Here is a 20,051-nt window from a genome sequence, read left to right on the forward strand (position 1 = left end):
GTGCTTTTCATTTTGAATAAAGGGTTACGTAATCTTGGGAAGGTAAACAGAAAAGGTATGCAAAGGCACAAGATGGCTGGCTATCCCCGCTCCCCATCGCGCTTCCTGGCTGAAAGGTGATGAAACAGAGCTTAGCACAGTGGGTATAGACTTTCAAGTCTGATGCCATATCCTCTACCTTACCCAGTAACATAAAGGGTATTCACAGGGGAAGGGGAAGCTAGTCCTCTTTTATTAGAATCATTTTACTCTTGTAGTTTGAAATGTTGAAAAACATTATTTAAAAGAATTAACCTAAGACACTGGATACCAGTGGCAGATCCAGAGGGGGCTTACCCACCCCCCTAATGTTGTCTGAAGTAGTGTAATTTACTTAATTAACGCAAGTTTGCGTTAATTGAACTTGCTCCTAACGCAAGCTTATCGGATCAACCTATTTTGACCCCCACTCTAAAAAAATACTGGATCCGCCCTTGCTGGATACCACTGGAACATAAAAAAAAATTAAAGACTGGATTAAAAAAAGAACTTATTTAAAAATTCAGCAAATTTAAACTAAAACTCAAGACAAAATGATATAAATTTTAGAAGTGAAAGGGCAAGGGGTAACTTACCTTAAAGAACATTGCTGATGCTGCCTCAACACATTAAAGTCTTTAAAGTTGAATTGGAGGATGGAATCCCCGAAATTCCATTGAAATCCTAAAAAACAAATAGCTATTAAATAAAATGATCGATAAACAAGAAAACAAGCATTAGCAAAAGTATATGTTTAAATGAAAAATCAGAACATTTGTGTTCTGTTAATCGGGCCATTCAAGTTTATGCATTAGCCTAATTTTTGTGAAGACCGTTATATCCTCTTCATACATTATGTTTTTTTGCTCTGTTCTTCCAACAGAGGTTCCTTCAATCTAGGGAGGGCTTATTCAATCGAAAATTATAAGTTCTATTGTCTTAAGGGCGAAGATGACTGGATAGCCAGAGCTTCTGAAAGGCCCCAAAAATATGTCTGAGGGCTGAGGGAGGCATGATAAGCACATGATGAGGGGTAAGGCTCCAAAACTATGTAAATATATCATACAGAATACATGGCTCAGATATAGCAAGAAAAAGATTGAGAGTTTTACACCTTGCTGATATCAGGGCAATTAAGAGATTTTCAAGTCTCTGATTTCGATTGATTCAGATTGTCAAATGTAAGACTGAAGTGCCCAAAGTGAAACCCTTTGGTCTGCGAATTTGATACTACCCTTTTGAGGTTCGCTTTTGCATCACTTTTTGAGTGATACGGATTTTCATCACCGTTATGTGTGTAATTTTCTGTTCGTTTTTTGACTGAACATTTTGGTTTGTTTTTAGATTGAACGTTTTTGTTCATTTTTAGATGGACTTCCTTGATTGTTTCATTTCTGTTTGTTTTAATCTACATTTCTTTATTCATGCTATTTCTGCTCATTTAAGGTTTGACATCTTATATAAGCCGGTTTCTTCTCATTTAAGTTTTAAATCTACTCTTTATTATTAATCAAAAAACCTTGTTATTTTTTTTTATTTTTTTTTTTAATGCGTAAGAAATTGAAAAAAAAAGTAAACTGAAAGAAGACACGTTCAATAGCGTCAACTGGAAGGGCGAAATTGGTGGGAGGCATTTTTACAATAGATAGTTTTGTTTCCCTAATTAAAAAAAGTCTTTTTTTAGTATTTTTTATTTAGAATATATTTTTGAATATTTTTAGTGAAAAAATAACAAAAATTACCACCCCCTCCCTAGATTTTGAAAAATACATTTCCCTCTCTAATTTTTGTATATTGACACCACTACATACATTGGTAGCTGTGATTATGTTGCAGTAATTATTTTGAGTATACACTTCGTAATCTATTATTGAGTAACCGCCGTAAAAAAAAGGTGTAGGGGCTCTTGATCCCAACCCCTTGGAATTTTCCTTGATTTCTCAATTACCCAGTAATTATATAATTATATTTTCATAAAAACATAATTATATTATATTTCTCATAATTATATTTCTTATGTAATTTCACCCGCATTTCACGTTTTTTTTCTAATTAAACAAACCCATATAGCAAAATCAAAAATAAATTCATACCTAAGCACCTAGTTTGGTGATGGAGAAAACTTAGCTCCTAAATAAAATTATCATTAAATGGTCAAGATTATTTTGCAATGTTGTGACCTCAATTTTTGATTTTAGGGGAAAATGATTATGAAGAGATAAAATCAAGAATGAATCAAGCACGATAATTTTACATTATCACTGCAAAATCTTTGCAAAAAAAGTGACTAAAATCAATCAAGCAGGCTACTTCAACAATAATATCCAGATAATTTTTTATTAGGTCTAACTGAAAAAAAGAATTGGCTGATTAAATAAACTCCATAGCTGAAATGACACAATACGCATTAAACTATAAGCGATTCCTCAGCGCCGACATAACTCGCTGTATAGCATTTTCGCGTCTCTAGGGGGGGGGGGTGAGACAGTTGCGCCATTATTGACCCAATTGACAAGTTTATTTAAAAAACGGAACGAGGCCGCCAAAAAAAAATCTTGAGGGGCGAGATTCTCCCCGCCCCCTGGATCCACCCCTGAACCTGTAACATAACCTACTTAACTAAGGAATTTTAAGTGGTATTTGATTTGTTACTGGTAAATCCACCAATCAGAAACAAGCTTGCATTAATGTGGACCTTCTCCAGCCAAAGAGTAAAATTGGTACTTGTGCAGTAATTGGTACACACCGCTATAGACTGTATCAATGAAACCACCAGACACGAAATCCGCTAACAGGTATTTGCAATAGAGAAATGGAATGCAAAGCGTGGTTTTCATTGCGTTTACAATATTTAAACTATTGTTTTTTGGGGGTTTAGGGGAGGAAAAAGGTTAGGTTAGGTTACGTATTTAATATATGCTATGCTTTACCCCCCCCCCCTTCCAAAAAAAATGTGCAAATATATTGCCCACATTTTTTTTAAAACTATTATATATTCATCCCATTTTTTTGATTAGCATTAACCAAACTTGACTTCTTTCGTGTGTACCATTTAGTGCACAAGTACCGTAAAATTGTCCTATTCCGTAAGAAAGGAAAAATTCTGGATATTTATATAAAAGGGAAATATGAGATAAAAATCAGCAAAAAGACCTAAAAACAAATGATGTCAGGTCATACAGCACATGCGTCACGCAGCATACAGCATATGTAATGCTGTCATGCCGCATAAGAAAATATAACTCCCCTTTGAAAGTGTAAATATACTTAGGGAATCAATGGATAATGTTTCTAATTTGTTTTTATGGCTGAACATGATAACACTGCAGAAAATATGGCACTGCTCCAAAAACTTCATAGTCTTAAAAAAAGAAAATCTTAGCAAATCGCAGTTTTCATCAAGGCCGTATCCTGGGGGGGGGTACCCGGTTTGAACCCCCCCCCCGAAATTTTTGACCGACTCGAAAATAAGTCGAAAATTAGTAAAACCTAGGTAAAAATCAGTAAAATTAGTCGAAAACTGAGTAAAAAATTAGTAACCCCCCCCCCAAAAAAAAAGTCAAAAATTAGTAAAACCCCCCCTGAACAAAAATCCTGGATACGGCCCTGGTTTTCATGCACGAGTTTAGGGGCAAAACATATTTTATTTTGATGTTCTCGGTACTTTCAAACAGTTCGTGGTAACGAACTGTAAGTAAGGAGCGACCCGGCTCAATGGTAACCGAAACTCTAAAAAACGGGATTTTTATACAAATATATAAATCAACAGAATCAGATTTTAATTCTGATTTCAAATATATAAGTTTCTTTAAGTTTAATCTTACCCATCAAACAGTTACGTGCCTGAGAAAATTTGGCTGATTTTCGAAAAAAGGGGGAAAGACCCCCTAACAGTTATAGAACCTTAATGAAAATCACACCATCATATTCAGCGTATCAGAGAACCCTACTGTAGAGGTTTCAAGCTCTTATCTACAAAAATGTGGAATTTTCCATTTTTTGCCAGAAGAAAGATCACGGATGCGTGTTTATTTGTTTGTTTGTTTTTTTTTTTTTTTTTTGGTTTTTCCCCAGGGGTGATTGTATCGACCCAGTGGTTCTAGAACATTGTGGGAGGGCTCATTGGAACGGAAATTAAAAGTTTTAGTGCTATTTTTAAGTGACCAAAAAAAATGGAGGGCAATTAGGCCCCCTCTCACTCTCATTTTTTTCCCAAAGTCACCCGATCAAAATTTTGAGATAGCCATTTGGTTCAGCATGGTCGAAAATATGATAAAAATGTCTTTTAGGATGACTTGATCCCCCAAAGTCCCCAGGGGGAGGGCTGAAAGTTATGAACTTTACTCAAAGTTAACATATAGTATTGGTTATTGGGAAGTATTAAATAAAAAAAACAAGTTTTTTAAACTGAAAGTAAGGAGCGACATTAAAACTTAAAACGAACAGAAATTATTCCGTATATGAAAGGGCTGTCCCCTCCTCAACGCCTCGCTCTTTACGCTAAAGTTTTTTATTGTTTTAAAAAATAAAGTTGTGAGACAGAGTCAAACTTTAGCGTAAAGAGCGTGGCGTTGAGGAGGGAACAGCCCCGTTCATATACGGAATAATTTCTGTTCGTTTTAAGTTTTAATGTCGCTCCTTACTTTCAGTTTAAAAAACTTGTTTTTTTTATTTAATTTCTGATCGTTTTTTAGTTAATGCAGCTTTTATTTGCATAAAAATTTTACTTTTCTTTTGCTAAATGGATGTCTTTACAAATTAACTTACGTAACTAACTTCTATATTCGTATATTTTTCTTCTGGCAAAAAATACAAAGTTGCAGATTTTTGCAGATATGAGCTTGAAACCTATGTAATAGGGTTTTCTGATACGCTGAATCTGACCGTCTGATTTTCATTAAAATTCTTTCACTTGTAGGGGACGTTTCCCCCTCTTTAAAAAACCTTGTAAATTTTCTCAGGCTCGTAGCCTTTGATGAGTAATACTAAACCTAATAAAATTTATATATTTAGGATCAGCATTATAAACACATTCTTTTGATACATTTATTGACATCAAAATTTCGTTTTTAAAAGTTTCGATTACTATTGAGCCGTATCGCTTGTTTTTTTATTGTTTTTTTTTATTACGTTTATGTTATTACTTATATGAAGGGGTTCTACTCTTAGTCAATACCACGCTCTTTACGTTAAAAGTTAAAAAAAATTTTGATTCACAAGCCCCTGAATCACAAAGGCCATTTAATTAGAATAGATAGCTCTTTTGAAAGCACTAAACAAAAACTGTTGCGAAAAGAGCAAGGTATTGACTTGGGGGAGAACCCCCTCATATACGTTATAATTTTTGTTTGTTTTAAGTTCTAATATTCCTTCTTACATTTCAGTTGAAAAAACTTGTTTTTTTTATTTATCTTCTCATCGTTTCTTAAATAATGCTTGGAAATCCGGCGCCCCCTTCATAGAAATGTCCCTTACCCCAAAGAAACATCCTCCACGGAAATATTCTCCAGAGTCCTCCCCTCCTCGCGCCCCCCCCCCTCCAGAAAAAATCCGTCCGGAAAATGGTTGTATACGTCCCAATAACCAATAAATAATGCTGGCAAGTCCGGTGCCCCCTTCATGGCAAGTTCCCTTCCCCCATGAAAACTTCCTTCATGGAAAGATCCTTCCATATAGCCCCCAACCCTCGCCTTCCCCCCCCTACCAGACCAAATCTCCTCTGACAAAGTCTGTCTGCTTCCCACTAACCACTACTATATGTTAACAGTGAGTAAAGCTCATAACTTTCAGCCCTCCCCCTGGGGACTTTGGGGGATCAAGTCATCCTAAAAGACATTTTTATCATATTTTTGACCATGTTGAACAAAATGTCTATCTCAAAATTTTGATCAGGTGACTTTAGGAAAAACATGAGCGTGGGTGGGGGCCTAGTGACAAGCCATTTTTTTTGGTCAATTTAACATATCCCTATAAAATTCTTAACCCGTCCAAACGACCATTCCCCCGTTTTAAAAGGACCCCTTTTGCGAACCGAACCTCCCTGGGAAAAAAAAAAAAAAAAAAAAAACAAACAAACAAATAAACACGCATCCGGTGTCTGTATTCGGGAAAAAAAAGAAAAATTCCCAATTTTTTTATATATGAGCTTGAAAACTGGCTCGTCGGGGTTTCTTATACGCGGAATCTGATGGGGTTAATTTCATTTAATATTCTATAATTTTTAGAGGGTCTTTTCCTCTTTCTTCGAAAATCAGCCAAATTTTCTCAGGCGCGTAACTTTTGATAGGTAGGACTAAACTTGATGAAAATTATATATTTGAAATCAGCATTGAAATCTGATTCTTTTGATATATCTATTGGCATCAAAAACCCGTTTTATAGAGTTTTGGTTATCTTTGCGCCGGGGTCGCTCATTACTTACAGTTCGTTACCACTAACTTTTTGATACAGACTTGTTCCGTGGAGATTTTTTCTTGTAGGGGGGGGCCGGAGAGGATCGGGGGCTATATGGAAGGATCTTTCCATGATGGAAGTTTTCATGGGGGAAGGGACATTGCTATGACGGGGGCGCCAGATTTCCCAGCATTATTAAAGAGAAAGATCAGGAATTAAATAAAAAAAAACAAGTTTTTCAACTGATCAACTGATTGTGATTAAGAGGTCATTTTTAAAGAACTGGAAAAAAAAATTCGAACTATAGTTTAAAGAGCAGGGTATTGACTAGGGGGCGAACCCCCTAATATACGTGTTAAAAATTTATGAATATAGAAGTTCGTTACGTAAGTTAATTCTAAGTTACGTATATTTATTACTAATAAAAACGTTCGTAAATAAAATTAAACAAGTTTCGAGAAAGCCATTTAACCAAATATAATATGCAAATTTTGTTTTAATTATTCATGTACGGTGAGCCAAAATCAAAACCTGCATTAATTCAAAAACGTTCAAACATTAAATAAAAAAAACAAGTTTTTTAAACTGAAAGTAAGGAGCGACATTAAAACTTAAAACGAACAGAAATTATTCCGTATATGAAGGGGGCTGTCCCCTCCTCAACGCCTCGCTCTTTACGCTAAAGTTTGACTCTGTCTCACAACTTTATTTTTTAAAACAATAAAAAACTTTAGCGTAAAGAGCGAGGCGTTGAGGAGGGGACAGCCCCTTTCATATACGGAATAATTTCTGTTCGTTTTAAGTTTTAATGTCGCTCCTTACTTTCAGTTTAAAAAACTTGTTTTTTTTATTTAATAACAGAAAGAGAAGAATGTTTCACAGTAGGCTACTTAGTTGTGACTTTACATTAAAACTAGTAATTAAAAAAAATCACTAAATGTTTAACTAAGATGTCAAAAGGAGTGGGAGTACGCATAATCTTAAATATCTGCACATGCGACTTTTGTTTAATTACGATGACACAGGTAAAGTATTTTGCATTACTCAATATTTTGAGTTATGCGGGGGGGTGAATCCTTTTTTTCTTTCTAAATTATCTAATATTTAAGAAAAGGAAAAGCTATGGTTTGAAAATTACCATCACATACCCATAACTGTAAAAAAAAAACGAAGTAAAATGTAAGAATGGATAGAACTACTACCTGTTCCACAGCTACATTCTTGATAACAACCAAATTCATACTAAGGCATTCCACCTGTTCCCTCACTATATAACGTATTTCTAAAGGTAGATTTGCTCATGAATGAGAATAATACTAGGGGGAATCTTACACCTGGGAAAAACATCGAATCAATAGAATTCCAAGATTAATGTGGGAATTTCTTTTTGCTGAAAGTCAAGGGGTTTTGATGGTACAAATATGTCTGAAAAAATGACAGCTAGACGGGTTACTAAGATAAAAATTTATTAAAAAACTCCAAGTCAGAAAAAGGTAAACCAAGTTTTTTAAGTTCTCATGCATTGTCATCTTAACACAGGGGACTCTTTGAATGAAAATCGTCACAAGCATAGGGTTCTACTAATTTTCAAGATGAATATTGTTAATTCATCAAAATTGTTAAGACAATTGTAATTTTTCATCAAAAGATTATTTGATTATTTCTATGGCGGAATATTTAAGTACAAATCTTTATAAAACAACCGAAGGGCCTATCTGATTCGGCAAAGGAGAAAGGAGAACGAAAAGTCAGGGTACTTGTGTATTATCCAGAATACACTCAAGAAGTATGCTCTGTTTGATCTGAGAAAAACCGGTTTGCCTGTCTGCAATCGGTTATAATTAGCTAAGTCTTCATGAGAAAAATTATGATGCAGGTATATTTTAATTAAATATTTAGTATATATAGTTGGCTACGTATTTAATATAATGCGTTAAGGGCGACCTGCTTTCTGAAGTTTCCATAATTTTGTAACTAAAGTATTATATTTTCATCAGATTTTAATATATTTCAATATGATTAACCTAACTTTACTTCTTAAGTGTGCTCTGAATAATACGCAAGTACCAAAGGCAGGAACGTTTGGGGAAAGAGGGACTTAGGTCCATCTCCTCGAAATGCTGAATTTTACTGACTTTCTGGGTGATTTATATTCAAATCATCAGTAACTTTTTTTATTGTTATCAGCCCATCAAGAAAAAAAATTCTACTACCTGCAAGAATGGTCAAAGGTTGTTCATATATAATAGTACAAAAGCATAATCAAAATGCAAGTAATTAAAACAATCGATATATATTAAGTAGACTCAGCACATCAAATTCCACCATTAAAATATTATATCTTTCTATGACATGGCATAGCAGGCTGTCCAACATTAGTGTACAGTCCTTCCAAAAAAAAAAAAAAAAAAAAAAAAAAAAAAAAAAAAAATGATTACAATAGAAGTGCTATGTCTGGTTATCAGTTGGGTTTTTTCTTTTTATGAAACTGGTTTCCATGCACCATATATGGTCACTGATTCTGGTCAACATCAAAGAATATAAAATCCAAAACCTTCACTTTGCAAAAACCGTATTATATATTTTGAGACATGAATGTCAAAAAATTGGCTCACTCGTCATTTAAAAAAAGCAATTTAGTAAACGCAGTGCAGTGCAATGGGAGGAATATAAAGACCATGCTTTTGCGTGCACTTAACGTGTATTTTCCCTGTGTTGTTTTTATTGCCGTGCTATTTTTCTGCTCCCTTACGATTTTAATATACCAAGAAAAGATAATAATTTTGGCATCGTTTGATAGCTGAAATCCAGCTCTATTCAACTACAGAACTATATTTTGAAATGAATTTTAGTTGAATATCCGTTAATAGAACCTGACAATTTTCTTATTTTTCCTTATTATAGACTCTTCTCCAAGAAAAAGTCTAAATTTTATAATACCTCTAACCTAACTCTATAACCTAACTCTATAACCTAACTCTATAACCTAACTCTATAACCTAACTCTATAACCTAACTCTATAACCTAACTCTATAACCTAACTCTATAACCTAACTCTATAACCTAACTCTATAACCTAACTCTATAACCTAACTCGGTGAATAGATAGTTTGATCCTAGTAAATCCAATGATTTAAGTATCGTGTCCATATGGTACAAATTACAGCTGCCGGCTTGTCACCATATAGCCTAGTCTATATTATAGCACAAGAAAGCAGCTACGTTTCCCTACTTAAAAATTAGTTAAAATTATACAATTTAAGACTAAATCACAAACGTGATTTCGGAGTTACGCAGTTTATGGATTAATCATGAATAACACCAGGAAAAGTTTATATTTGAAATTTTTTGACAATTATACATAGTCTATAGCACAGGTCGTCCCTTTCACACCAGTAATATTTTTACACTTTGGAGATGCCTAAGACCATTTGATATAATTAATTAAAAAAAAACTTTCCGAAAAAATAAGTTTTCAAAGAAAAGTAAAGGCCATTTTAAGATTAAGCTCAGCAGATACAAGTGCATTTTAAAATTATATACAAAAATGATCAGAAATTAATATTAAAGAATAAATAAAACCCAAAACGAACATAAATTAAATAAACAATCATAGGAAAAACATACAAAAAATAATAATATAAATGAATAAATAGATCTTAAAGCGAATAATGCATAGATTGAATATGAAAATCAAGCTTAAGACGAAAAACATATTTTCCTATTGAAGTACAAATGAAACTTAAAACGAACAGAAATTAAATCAACAATCAATGAAGACAAACATACAATAGATATTAATTTAAATTAATAAATAAATCTTAAAACAAGTGAAACTTAAATTGAATATGCAAATTAAGCTTGAAACAAACAAAAATCACCACAAACAAGAGTTTGGGTATGACCTCCTTCTCTCACTGTAAAAGTTTAAAACCTACTGCGTCATTGGGGCTTTACTGAAAACCAATTTTGTGACAAATATTTTCTTTTGTACTTATCTCTGAAAATAAACTTTAAAATTATAGTAACATTTTGAACTGATGAGCTTTCAGCAATTAATATCATTATGCATCAAATATTCAGTTTAATTTATTAGCACTTTTTAAAGTTGCTAAAGACGAATATATTTTCCCTACAAGCAAGGGACTGGATACTGCCTCCTTTCCTAACTGTAAATAAAAACCAAAAGCCTACTGCGTCATTGGCGCTTAACTAAAAACGGATTATATTACAAATACTTTCTTTTCCAGTTCTTACAGCATTGAACATAAAAATAAAGTTATAGCACAACAAATCCTGGAACTGATTAATCTTTTTACAATTTTTATCTCTATGCACCAAATGTTCAATATCATGTAGTCAATACTTTCCAACATTTTTCAAGACGCATATAGTTTTCAGAAAAGTGTCAATGACGCAAGTAGTAACTATCTATGGATTTTGCGTACGCCCCCGTACCAAACAGGTTTCTGGTGGGTATAATCTGGTTTGGTAGGTACAATCTTGTTAGGTGGGTATAATCACATTGCCTATTCAAAGGTAGTGTGCCATTGAAACTGTATCAATTATTTTATTCCAGTTTTCTAAACCAGTATTGTCTATAACTTAATTTACGTAGATTAAACTTCCGATGGCTAAGAAAGTGTAACGGGTAATTAAAGTATGAGGAATGGGATGCTATAATTAGAATGGTTTTAAGTTGAAAATTGTGACTTAAAAATAACTGCATTCGCTTTTTGTGTTCGAAAAGTTTGTTGAATGAAGTTAGTACTTTTTTTAAGAAAGCGTAACTGGTATTTAAAGAATAAGGGCGTGGATGCTCTAATTAGAATGGTCTTCAGTTGAAAAATGTGACGTAAAAATGACGCTGTTTGCGAATTTTTTGCGAAAACGTATTTGCGTAAAGGTATTGCGTTCGTTAAGAATGCCTCACGGGTAATTAAAGAATGAGGAATAGGATGCTTGCATCAACAATAGAAAGAATATGCTCATATACTTAATAGATTTGACACCTACAAGAGACATTGGTAGAAGATATTCAATAACTTAATTGAAAAATAATGATAGAATGACATTTTGACTTGACCTAGCTTTACCTCTCAGATGTGGTCTGTATAATAAACAAGCAACGTTTGAAAAGTATTGTCAATTTAAAAATAAATGGCTGAAAAGGGTTTTGAGGGAGATGGGTTGCATGGAGGGTTGAGTTGCACGAGGGTTCAGTTAAAGGGGGTACAGTTACACGGGGGTTTCGGTTATACAGGGGTTCAGTTACATGGGGGTTCAGTTGCACGGGGGTTGAGTTAAATGGGGCTTGAGTTCCACGAGAGTAGTGCTTTGTCGTGGTTTAGCTTGCCACAGTTACATTCTCTTGATCTTTCAAAGTTCACTTTGATGTTAGTTACATGGGGGGTTCAGTTGCACGGGGGGTGAGTTAAATGGGGCTTGAGTTCCACGAGAGTAGTGCTTTGTCGTGGTTTAGTTTGTCACAGTTACTCTCTTTGGGCTGTTTGTGTTTCTTTGGGTTGTGTGTGTTTCTTTGGGCTGTGTGTCTCTTTGGGGTGTGTGAGTCTTTTTGATCTGTTTATGGTTCTTTGGGATGTTTGAGTCTTTTTGTTCTGTGTTTGTCTCTTTGGGGTGTTTGTGTCTCTTTGGGCTGTTTGTGTTTCTTTGGGCTATGTGTGTCTCTTTGGGCTGTTTGTGTCATTTTGATCTGTGTGTCTTTCTTTTGGTTGTTTGTGTCTCTTAGGGACCGTGTGTGTCTCTTTGGGCTGTTTGTGTAATTTTGATCTGTGTGTCTTTCTTTTGGATGTTTGTGTCTCTTAGGGACCGTGTGTGTCTCTTTAGGCTATGTGTGTCTCTTTGAGGCGTTTGAATCTTTTGGTCTGTATGTGTCTGTATGGGCGTTTTTGTGTCGTTGGGCTGTTTGTGTGTTTCTCTTTTGGCTTTTTGTGTCTCTTAGGGCTGTGTGTGTCTCTTTATCCTGTGTGTGTGTCTCTTTTGGCTGTGTGTGTCTCTTTAGGCTGTGTGTCTCTTTGGGCAATTTGTATCTTTTTGGTCTGTGTGTGTCTCTTTTGGCTTTTTGTGTCGTTTTGGGCTTTGTGTGTCTCTGTTGGATGTGTGCGTCTCTTTGGGCCGTGTGTATCTCTTTGAGCTGTATGTGTCTCTTGGGCTGTTTGAGTCATTTTGGTCTGTGTGTGTTTCTTTTGGCTGTTTGTGTCTCTTAGAGGCCATGTGTGTCTCTTTGGGCAATGTATGTCTCTTTGGGGATGTTTGAATCTTTTTGGTCTGTTTGTGTCTCTTTTGGTTTTGTGTGTCTCTTTGGGCTGTGTGTGTGTCTCTTTAGGCTGTGTGTCTCTTTGGAGCAAATTCTTTCAAAAATATGTTAATACGTTTAAGCAATAAATATCTTTAAGCTTAACCCGTCTTTATTCTTTAGAATAGTTTTATTCATTTCATTAAATTATGAAGAAATTGTAAGTAAGTAACAATAGCTTTCTTGAACAATTTGTGTGTCTCTTCGGGCTGTGTGTGTCTCTTTAGCCCGTGTGTGTCTCTTAGGGCTGTGTGTGTCTCTTTAGGCTGTGTGTCTCTTTGGAGCAAATTCTTTCAAAAATATGTTAATACGTTTAAGCAATAAATATCTTTAAGCTTAACCCGTCTTTATTCTTTAGAATAGTTTTATTCATTTCATTAAATTATGAAGAAATTGTAAGTAAGTAACAATAGCTTTTTTGAATAGGTAACACACTCATTCTTGAAGTCACCTCTTGTATACACAATGCAGAAATTTAATTTAAGAAACTATAAAAAATTGTAAGTAGCAAATTCTTTCTTGAATTTGCCCCCTGGGTAAACAAAAAAGATATTTCGTTAAAGAAATTATGACGAAATTCTACGTAAGCAACGCAGTCTTTCTTGAAGTCACCTCCTGGATACAAAATGCAGAAAATTCATTTAAGAAATGATCAAAAATTGTAAGTAAGTAGCAAATTCTTTCAAAAATATGTTAATACGTTTAAGCAATAAATATCTTTAAGTTTAACCCGTCTTTATTCTTTAGAATAGTTTTAATCATTTCATTAAATTATGAAGAAATTGTAAGTAAGTAACAATAGCTTTCTTGAATTCGCTTCCTGGACACAATACAGATATTTAATTCAAGAAATCATAATAAAATCGCAAGTAAGTAATAAAGTCTTTATTGTTTTCACCTATTGGACACACAATACTGAAATTTCATTCAAGAAAGTATGAAGGAATTGTAAATAGGTAACACACTCATTCTTGAGGTCACCTCTTGTATACACAATGCAGAAATTTCATTTAATAAATTATCAAAAATTGTAAGTAAGTAGCAAATTCTTTCTTGAATTCGCATCCTGGATAAATAAAAAAGACATTTCATTCAAGAAATTAAGACAAAATTCTAAGTAAGCAACAAACTCTTTCTTGAAGTTACCTCATGGATACACAATGCAGAAATTTCATTTAAGAAATTATCAAAAATTGTAAGTAAGTAGCAAATTCTTTCTTGAATTCGCCTCCTGAATAAATAAAAAAGACATTTCATTCAAGAAATTATGAAAAAATTCTAAGTAAGCAACAAACTCTTTCTTGAAGTTACCTCATGGATACACAATGCAGAAATTTCATTTAAGAAATTATGAAAAATTGTAAGCAAGTAACAAACTCTTTCATGAAGTCACCTCGTGGATACACAACGCAGAAATTTCATTAAAGAAATTATGAAAAAATTGTAAGTAAGTAGCAAATTCTTTCTTGAATTCACCTGCTGGATAAACAAAAAAAGACATTTCGTTCAAGAAACTATGACAAAATTCCAAGTAAGTAACAAACTCTTTATTATTTTTATGACCTAGATACACGATGTAGAAATTTAAATCAAGAAATTATGAAAAAATTCTCAGTAATTAACTATTTCTTTCTTGAAGTCAACTCTTGGATACACAATACGGAAATTTCATTTAAGAAATTATGAAAAAATTGTAAGCAAGTAACAAACTCTTTCCTGAAGTCACCTCTTGGATACACAATGCAGAAACTTCATTTAAGAAACTATGAAAAAATTGTAGGGAAGTAACAAATTCTTTCTTGAAGTCACCTCTTGAATACACAATACAGAAATTTCATTAAAGAAATTATGAAAAAATTGTAAGTAAGTAGCAAATTCTTTCCTGAATTCACCAGCTGGATAAACAAAAAGACATTTCGTTCAAGAAATTATGACAAAATTCTAAGTAAGTAACAAACTCTTTATTGTTTTCACGACTTAGATATACAATGTAGAAATTTAATTCAAGAAATTATGAAAAAATTCTCAGTAAGTAACAATTTCTTTCTTGAAGTCAACTCTTGGATACACAGTACGGAAATTTCATTCAAGAAATTATGAAAATATTTGTAAGTAAGTAACAAACTCTTTATTGATTTCACCTCTTGGATATACAGTACAGATACTTCATTCAAGAAATTATGAAAAAAACTGCAAGTAAGTAACTTTTTTTTCTCTTTATCACAAACAATTTTCACTTAGCTACACGATGTAGAAATTTAATTCAAGAAATTATGAAAAAAATCTCAGTAAGTAACAATTTCTTTCATGAAGTCAACTCTTGGATACACAATACGGAAATTTCATTCAAGAAATTATGAAAATATTTGTAATTAAGTAACAAGCTCTTTATTGATTTCAACTCTTGAATATACAGTACAGATACTTCATTCAAGAAACGTGATTAAACACGTTTTGAAACTACATGCTATTTGCATGCCTTTCCTTGGCACCTTTCCAAAGGAGCGGGGAAGAAACGTGATTAAACACGTTTTGAAACTACATGCTATTTGCTTGGCACCTTTCCAAACGAGTGGGGATTCCCCCACTGGTTCCTACACATTGCAAAAGACACACAAACAGAATCATAGTGAGAGAAATATCCAAAAAGTTGGGTTGATCTAGGTTCACGTAGAGTGGCGCGCCTCTAAGTGAACCTAGATCAACCCAACTTTTTGGATATTTCTCTCACTATGATTCTGTTTGTGTGTCTTTTGCAATGTGTAGGAACCAGTGGGGGAATTTCCACTCGTTTGGAAAGGTGCCAAGGAAAGGCAAGCAAATAGCATGTAGTTTCAAAACGTGTTTAATCACGTTTCTTCCCCGCTCCTTTGGAAAGGTGCCAAGGAAAGGCATGCAAATAGCATGTAGTTTCAAAACGTGTTTAATCACGTTTCTTGAATGAAGTATCTGTACTCTATATTCAAGAGTTGAAATCAATAAAGAACTTGTTACTTACTTACAAATATTTTCATAATTTCTTGAATGAAATTTTCGTATTGTGTATCCAAGAGTTGACTTCAAGAAAGAAATTGTTACTTACTGAGAATTTTTTCATAATTTCTTGAATTAAATTTCTACATCGTTTATCTAAGTGAAAATTGTTTGTGATAAAGAGAAAAAAAAGTTACTTACTTGCAATTTTTTTCATAATTTCTTGAATGAAGTATCTGTACTGTATATCCAAGAGGTGAAATCAATAAAGAGTTTGTTTCTTACTTACAAATATTTTCATAATTTCTTGAATGAAATTTCCGTATTGTGTATCCAAGAGTTGACTTCAAGAAAGAAATTGTTACTTACTGAGAATTTTTTCATAATTTCTTGACTTAAATTTCTACATCGTATATCTAGGTCGTGAAAACAATAAAGAGTTTGTTACTTACTTAGAATTTTGTCATAATTTCTTGAACGAAATGTCTTTGTGTTTATCCAGATGGTGAATTCAGGAAAGAATTTGCTACTTACTTACAATTTTTTCATAATTTCTTTAATGAAATTTTTGTATTGTGTATTCAAGAGGTGACTTCAAGAAAGAGTTTGTTACTTACTTAGAATTTTGTCATAATTTCTTAAATGAAGTTTCTGCATTGTGTATCCAAGAGGTGACTTCAGGAAAGAGTTTGTTACTTGTTTACAATTTTTTCATAATTTCTTAAATGAAATTTTAGTATTGTGTATCCAAGAGTTGACTTCAAGAAAGAAATTGCTACTTACTGAAAATTTTTTCATAATTTCTTGAATCAAATTTCTACATCGTGTATCTAAGTCATAAAAACAATAAAGAGTTTGTTACTTACTTGGAATTTTGTCATAATTTCTCGAACGAAATGTCTTTTTTTGTTTATCCAGCAGGTGAATTCAAGAAAGAATTTGCTACTTACTTACAATTTTTTCATAATTTCTTTAATGAAATTTCTGCGTTGTGTATCCACGAGGTGACTTCAGGAAAGAGTTTGTTACTTGCTTACAATTTTTACATAATTTCTTAAATGAAATTTCTGTATTGTGTATCCATAAGATAACATCAAGAAAAAGTTTGTTGCTTACTTAACATTTTATCATAATTTCTTGAATGAACTGTCTTTTTTATTTACCCAGGAGGCAAATTCAAGAAAGAATTTGCTACTTACTTACAATTTTTGATAATTTCTTAAATGAAATTTCTGCATTGTGTATCCATGAGGTGACTTCAAGAAAGAGTTTGTTGCTTACTTAGAATTTTGTCATAATTTCTTGAATGAAATGTCTTTTTTATTTACCCAGGAGGCCAATTCAAGAAAGAGTTTGCTACTTACTTACAATTTTTGAGAGTTACTTAAATAAAATTTCTGCATTGTGTATACAAGAGGTGACCTCAAGAATGAGTGTGTTACCTATTTAGAATTCCTTCATAATTTATTGAATGAAATTTCAGTATTGTGTGTCCAATAGGTGAAAACAATAAAGACTTTATTACTTACTTGCGATTTTATTATGATTTATTGAATTAAATATCTGTATTGTGTCCAGGAAGCGAATTCAAGAAAGCTATTGCTACTTACTTACAATTTCTTCATAATTTAATGAAATGAATAAAACTATTCTAAAGAATAAAGACGGGTTAAGCTTAAAGATATTTATTGCTTAAACGTATTAACATATTTTTGAATGAATTTGCTACATACTTACAAATTTTTATAATTCCTTGAACGAAATTTCTGCATATTGTATACATGAGGTAACTTCAAGAAAGAGTTTGTTATTTAATTAAAATTTCGTCCTAATTTCTTTAATGAAATATCTTTTTTTATTTATCCAGGAGGAGAATTCAAGAAATAATTTGCTACTTACTTACAATTTTGGATAATTTCTTAAATGAAATTTCTATATTGTGTATACAAGAGGTGACTTCAAGAATGAGTGTGTTACCTATTCAAGAAAGCTATTGTTACTTACTTACAATTTCTTTATAATTTAATGAAATGAATAAAACTATTCTAAAGAATAAAGACGGGTTAAGCTTAAAGATATTTATTGCTTAAACGTACTAACATATTTTTGAAAGAATTTGCTCAAAAGAGACACACAGCCTAAAGAGACACACACAGCCCAAAGAGACACACACGGGCTAAAGAGACACACACAGCCCGAAGAGACACACAAATTATTCAAGAAAGCTATTGTTACTTACTTACAATTTCTTCATAATTTAATGAAATGAATAGAACTATTCTAAAGAATAAAGACGGGTTAAGCTTAAAGATATTTATTGCTTAAACGTATTAACATATTTTTGAAAGAATTTGCTCCAAAGAGACACACAGCCTAAAGAGACACACACACAGCCCAAAGAGACAAACAAATCCCAAAGAGACACATACAGACCAAAAAGATTCAAACATCCCCAAAGAGACATACATTGCCCAAAGAGAAACACATGGCCTCTAAGAGACACAAACAGCCAAAAGAAACACACACAGACCGAAATGACTCAAACAGCCCAAGAGACACATACAGCTCAAAGAGATACACACGGCCCAAAGAGACGCACACATCCAACAGAGACACACAAAGCCCAAAACGACACAAAAAGCCAAAAGAGACACACACAGACCAAAAAGATTCAAATTGCCCAAAGAGACACACAGCCTAAAGAGACACACACAGCCCAAAGAGACACACACACAGGCTAAAGAGACACACACAGCCCGAAGAGACACAAAAAGCCCAACGAGACACACACACACACAGCCCAAAGAGAAAAAAACGCCCATTCAGACCAAAAGATTCAAACGCCCCAAAGAGAAACACATAGCCCAAAGAGACACAAACGGTCCCTAAGAGACACAAACATCCAAAAGAAAGACACACAGATCAAAATGACACAAAAAGCCCAAAGAGACACACATCACCCAAAGACACACACACTGACACTAAGAGACACAAACAACCAAAAGAAAGACACACAGATCAAAATGACACAAACAGCCCAAAGAGACACACATAGCCCAAAGAAACACACACAGCCCAAAGAGACACAAACACCCCAAAGAGACAAACACAGACCAAAAAGACTCAAACAGCCCAAAGAAACATAAACAGATCAAAAAGACTCAAACACCCCAAAGAGACACACAGCCCAAAGATACACACACAACCCAAAGAAACACAAACAGCCCAAAGAGAGTAACTGTGACAAGCTAAACCACGACAAAGCACTACTCTCGTGGAACTCAAGCCCCATTTAACTCACCCCCCGTGAAACTGAACCCCCCAGGTAACTAAAATCAAAGTGAACTTTGTTTGATCTAGAGACTGTAACTGTGGCAAGCTAAACCACGACAAAGCACTACTCTTTTGGAACTCAAGCCCCATTTAACTCAACCCCCGTGCAACTGAACCCCCTTTGTAACTGAACCCCTGTATAACCGAAACCCCCGTGTTACTGTTCCCCCGGTAACTGGAGCCTCGTGTCACTCAACCATCTATGCAACCCAACCCCCTCAAAACACAGATCAGCCAGTTATGTTTAAATTGACAATACTTTTCAAACGTTACTTGTGTATTATACAGACCACATCGGAGAGGTAAAGCTAGGTCAAGTCACAATGTCATTCTATCATTACTTTTCAATTAAGCTATTGAATACCTTTTACCAATTTCTCTTGTAGGCGTCAAATCTATTAAGTATTTGAGCATATTCTTTGTATTGTTGATGCAAGCATCCCATTCCTCATTCTTTAATTACCCGTGAGGCATTCTTAACCAACGCAATACCTTTACGCAAATACCTTTTCGCAAAAAATTCGCAAACAGAGTTATTTTTACGTCACAATTTTCAACTTAAAACCATTCTAATTATAACATCCCATTCCTCATACTTTAATTACCCGTTACGCTTTCTTAACCAACGCAATACCTTCACGCAAATACCTTTTCGCAAAAAATACGCAAATAGAGTTATTTTTACGTCACAATTTTCAACTTAAAACCATTCTAATTATAGCATCCTATTCCTCATACTTTAATTACCTGTTACGCTTTCTTAACCATCGGAAGTTTAATCTACGTAAATTAAGTTATAGACAATACTGGTTTAGAAAAACTGGAATAAAATAATTGATACAGTTTCAATTGCACACTACCTTTGAATAGGCAATGTGATTATACCCACCTAACCAGATTGTACCTACCAAACCAGATTATACCCACCAGAAACCTGTTTGGTACGGGGGCGTACGCAAATTCCATAGATAGTTACTACTGACGCAGTGGGTTTTAGACTTATAAAGTGAAAGAAGG

At 33.7% G+C, this 20,051-nt stretch overlaps 1 protein-coding gene across 3 annotated transcripts in view; it reads right to left on the reverse strand.

Annotated features, from left to right (window-relative positions):
• The window catches only part of pot (zona pellucida domain protein papillote), a 117,096-nt gene that overhangs the window by 70,705 nt on the left and 26,340 nt on the right, over positions 1–20,051 (reverse strand). For 2 of the 3 annotated variants that reach the window (XM_089104415.1, XM_089104414.1), the window contains exon 2: positions 615–702. In XM_089104415.1, coding sequence (XP_088960541.1) covers positions 615–626 — 12 coding nt within the window. In that variant the 5' untranslated portion in view covers positions 627–702. Of the gene's footprint in view, positions 1–614; positions 703–7,613; positions 7,663–20,051 lie in introns of those variants that run through there. The other variant, XM_089104416.1, reaches the window with a different exon arrangement.

Source organism: Artemia sp. Qi Xiang Cuo, chromosome 18, assembly GCF_049724085.1.
Source record: "Artemia sp. Qi Xiang Cuo chromosome 18, ASM4972408v1, whole genome shotgun sequence".
NCBI classification, from domain to species: domain Eukaryota; kingdom Metazoa; phylum Arthropoda; class Branchiopoda; order Anostraca; family Artemiidae; genus Artemia; species Artemia sp. Qi Xiang Cuo.